This window comes from Plasmodium cynomolgi, chromosome 14, assembly GCF_000321355.1.
Source record: "Plasmodium cynomolgi strain B DNA, chromosome 14, whole genome shotgun sequence".
Lineage (NCBI taxonomy): Eukaryota > Apicomplexa > Aconoidasida > Haemosporida > Plasmodiidae > Plasmodium > Plasmodium cynomolgi.
The window spans coordinates 100643-105874 of NC_020407.1; the positions used below are offsets into that span (position 1 = coordinate 100643).

The following is a 5232-nucleotide window of genomic DNA, read 5'->3' on the forward strand; positions in this document are numbered from 1 at the left end:
CTTTTCAGTCGCACATAACAAAAAAAAAAGGTAAATATTTTTGAAATGTTCATTTTAGTTGTCACTTTCAATGAAATTTTTTATTTATATGCCAAAAAAAAAAAAAGGGAAATTTTTCCAAATTCACATAAAAAATAAAAAATCAACATGCATATATGTAGTATATATGCGCGTCTACCTGGATGTATACTCAATTTATAGCAAATGCGGCAATTTTCCAAAGGTACACAAAAAAAAACATGTGGCACAAATGTTTATATAAATATATATATATGTTGGGGCAAAAAAAGGAGATAATATTTCTCTCCCCTCTTTTGTTTTAAATATCAACTTGTGCATATTCTTTTCTTTCATGTACTCGTTCATATGTACCCATTACATTCACTGTAAAAGCCCTATGCATAATTGTATAAGAATAAGTCTGCCACTTTATTAATTTGCATTAATGCGCAATTATGCTTCCTTATATCTCACAATAAATTGATTGTGCTTGCAATGATTTGGAGGAAATGAAAAGCCACATAACGAAACGACATTGTAATAACTCATATTGCATGCACCAAGTGTTTAATCCTCGCGATTCACGATACATGCATAATTCGAACAACACACTTAACGCATGTAATGCACGTAAACAAAATATAACAATATCGGACCCTTTAACATGCCAGTTTTGTGTCCAAATTAATTTTTTTTCTGCATGCATTTAGTGGTCTGCCAAGGGGGGGCAAAAAAATGAATACCACAATACAAACGAGGAAATGCCCTTATAAGCCTCACCACTACAGACTTGCATAACGGCTTGATCATTGCCCCCTTTCGTCCATTTTGTTACAATTACTGATAGAAACACTAAAACGCATGCACAACATACTAAAATGACGGAATTTTCACTTTAAGCCACTCCACACAGAACAGCAGATTACACATGCATATCTGTTTGTACGTCTTGGTTAAGGGACAAAAAACAGAATGTTGCAGAAGAACACACGTCCATTTGCTGAAATAACATCCTTAAAAATGAGACTTATATTTAAAAAAAAACGAAATTGACGGTTGCAAATTTTAAGCATAACCAAATGGGTTAACAAAAAATGCAAACAAGGGTTTATAAAAAGGGGACACGTTTATAGGACACATTGCTACAAAAACTGAATTCTCTGCGTACTCATTTAACCTTTCATTATTTGTATTACGACTCGGTTTGTTCTTTCTTATGACTCCCTTTTACGCAATAAAAATTGTTCACGCACATAGAAAAGTGTAAACAAGCATGTCACAAAGATAATTTCCAATTTTGTATAACTTAATCATGTCCTTATTTTTAACGCAAGACAGAGTATTCATCATTTGGTAAAGCTAAGATTGCCTAACATATGCTCTCCATTGAAAATTACACAAAAAAATATTGTTAACTTTTTTTTTTTTATTCTTATAATGTGCTGTACAATGCAGTTATAGCGAATAAAGGAAAATATATAACTGCATATCAAATTACACACAACAAAGTGTTATGGAAGCAAATGAATTGGGGCACTCCTATACTTTTCCGTGGCTCACACATGTGTAAGTGCATATGTATGCACATCGACCCATGCTGGAATAAAACATATCTGCTTAATTCATTGATGTTGCATGGGAATAATAAGATGCGGCGCGATCCATATCCTTGTGACTTTTAAAGTGAGCGTTAAATAAAACACAGTAAGAAAGTGAACACGCTTAAACATGTTCGCCATAATATCATAACTATGGAAAACGTTTATGCGTTGCTTACATGTGTGATGATACATCGGAATTAATTAATTCTTTACACATAAATATATTCACCTATTCGCGAATTGCGTTCATGTCAAGCAGGTTTGGGTGTCCTTCCCCAGATTTATTTGTTCATATATAGGCTACATTGGAGTATTCAATACAACCAAAGCTCTCTTTCAATTTTAAACTCTTTATTGGTGTTGTTTACGCTTTTTTCTAACACCCTTTTGTGCCGCCCCTTTTTACGCTTTTCCTTTTCGTAATTGTTGTTTTTTGGGAAAAAACGTAAAATTTTAAAATATACTGTTTCCTCAGTTTGAATCCAATTCAAATGCAAAAATTTTCGAACTCCCCTTCGAGCGAGTTACGGCATTTAATAAGTTTTTTTATTTTTTTTTTTTATGGAAAGGCGTTCATTTTTTTTTATTGTGATTTTATTCTCCTATATTTTGCTATTTTTTCAAGTCGTTTTTGCAGCATTCGCAAAACAAAAATATATATATAATGAGAGGGGAAATTAAAACTCCTTTGGTGGCCCCTCTTATCGAAAGCAACCTTTGCAACATATCACAAATAAATATATTCCTATATCTCTATAAGCGAAATGACTTATATGTGAGAAAAAAAAAAAAAAACGCCCCTTAAATTATTTTGCCGCAACACATCCTTTTAAAAAACTTAATGATAAAGCAGTTTTTTTTTTTTCAAAGCATCAGAAGTGAAGCCTTTAATGCCTATGTACCGTTCCATTCGCCATGTTAATTACATTGCGCGCTTGCAGATTACAAATATATATGTAATGCATACATGTGTGTTTATTAATTTTTCCATCTGAATATTTCCCCCAGTAATTGCTATTCGGTCAAACAACAGCATTTTTGTTAACATGTCAACTTGGGAGTCCTTTACAAATGCTTAAATTGTAACGCATATGTTAAACGGGTGGTAAAAGCTTTAAAGTGGGATCGTTTCTATATACACTGTTACCAAAGGAGCCCCTGAATGTTTCTCGCAATGCACCTTTTTACATATTTATATATTTACATTTTTTTCATGCCGTTAGAAGAAAAACATAGTTTACGTTCCCCCTGCGCATTATATAAAACCTTTTGGGAAAAAAATTCCCAAAGATCTTTTCGCTGAACACAGTTTTTGCACGATTACGCACCGCATGTGCATGAATATGCACTTTATACAAATCACATTTTTTGCGCCTGTTATCTATAACTGCATAAACACGTAAATACGTTATTTTAAAAATGATATTTTTAGTTGATGCTAATAAAATTATGTATATTTATAAACAATTTTGTGTTAAATATACACAGGACGAGGTAAAATGTAAATATATTTAAAATATGTTCAAATAATTTCCAAGTTCAAGTGAACTTGAAGTGACCCACACATGTAATATTCTAATATGTCTACATATTACACACCAAAAAATATGAAAATTTCGAGACAAATATAGTAATAAAAACGTGTAAATATACACACTATATGTATAATTTAACACTTAAAAACGTACAAAAAAACGAAAAAAAAGGTAGGTGAAAGAGGAGGTTGAAAACTGTGCCAAAGATGGGACAAAAATAGGATAGTGAAGGGACAAATGGGACAAAATGGCATAAAAACCGAAAGGAAAAAATTAAATTACTTAATTAGTTAATTAAATATATCTGATCCATCATATAAATTGACATAGTAGCATTTAAGGTGGCGGTAAATTTTTACTCTTCGCCTTACTCCTACGCCTGGCTTGCTTCTTCATGCGCAGTTTCATAATTCGGAAGGTTAAAATAGTAAGATGGTGTAAAATACGCAAGCCAAGGTGCAGGCCCAAATGGTAGCAATTATCTCGAAGTCTTGTTTTGGATTTTTTTATTTTTTTAAATTTGTTCCTTGTAATTTTAATCATGCGCAAAAGGGACTCGTCCAAATTGTTATTGTCTACATATTCATGTGGTAGAATTATCTTGTACCCACCATTTCGCAAAAACAGGTCATCTACAAGGGGAAAAAGGGGGACAAGGAAAAAAATATGAAAACAGTGAAAAAAAAAAAAAAAAAGGAATAAACGAGGATGTAGTTTTTCTTTTGTGCGCTTTTCCAACAGAAAGCACTGTCTGAACGGAAAGATGGCAAGAATGGTTAATCTGCTAAAGCTGGCAAACAAACGATACACCCATATGCTCAAAGACAAAACAGTACACTATAACAACTTTTTTCCTCATTTTTAACCGAACAAAGAGTGCAATACATTTTACATATCTTTAAATTAAATTTACTTACCGTAATTTGGCAACACAATTGTCTCCTTCTTCTTTCCTCGCAATGCATTTAATTCTTGGGCGTAAAGAAAGAGCAAAACTATTGCACAAATCAACACTTTCAAATAATTCATGGTATTAGAAATAATTATTAACAAAAATCTAGAGGACTGTTCTAATACGCTTCATAATACTCGACTTTTACCAAAAAAAGTGTACATATATATACATATATATACATACATATACATATATATACATACGTGAGCATATACATATATATACTGTGTGCAATTGCTAACTTTTCGAAATGGTCACTACCATTGGCAACTTTTAAAAACTGTGCGTTATAATTTGTAATAAGAAACAAAAAGGGAAGAAAAAATAAAAAATAAAATAACAAATGGTAATCAAGCAAATGAAGGGAAGTTCAAAAGAACGCTAAAGCCTTGGTTATAAAAGTTGCAAAGTTGATCAAATCTGATCATTAGCCATTTGGATTTATATACAAATAGCAAAAATAATATTACATAAAATAAAAGTAACAAACTTGTACATATACTTAGCTGTCATTTATATATTATTATTACTATATGTACATTTAACGTTTTTTAAATTTTCTTTAGAAATTTTATGACAATATTTCTTCATGCGTCGCATATAGAACAATATAGGTATTAACATAATATAACAATAATGTGCTTTTTTTTTTGTTCATTTCGTTTTTTTCTAGAGCAACATGTGTGCGCAATAAACAAAAAACTATATCTTTTCAAACAAACACGAACTGTATATATGTATATATATGTGTATAAGTGTATATATGTATATGTATATATATGTATATGTATGTATATATTTATTTATATAATGTACGTATATAACAAGTAAAAAATTGTCACATTGTTCTCTTGTTAGATATACAATTTTTCTATTACATAAACATATCTAAATAATTAGATATATACATTATGAGTCAAATGTACACTATGTTAAAATTATATATATATATATATATTATATGTACAATTTTTTTAACGTTTCAAAAAAAAAAAAAATTAAAAAAAATTTCATTGCCAATGGTGGTAATATAATATAGCAAGCAAGAAGGGGCTAACAATTGTGTTTTTCTCAAAATAAAATTTTATAAAGCCTTATCTTATGCGTTAGCAAAATAATATAAATTTATGCCTCTAAAGAA

General features: G+C 30.5%; 1 protein-coding gene across 1 annotated transcript; it reads right to left on the minus strand.

The window, feature by feature from the left end:
- Positions 1-3472: 3472 nt before the first annotated feature.
- Positions 3473-4165, minus strand: PCYB_141180 (hypothetical protein; the record flags this gene model as incomplete). Its single annotated transcript, XM_004224589.1, has 2 exons — positions 3473-3768; positions 4054-4165. 2 exons carry the CDS (start codon positions 4163-4165, stop codon positions 3473-3475), a joined length of 408 nt encoding a protein of 135 aa, XP_004224637.1.
- Positions 4166-5232: the final 1067 nt, after the last annotated feature.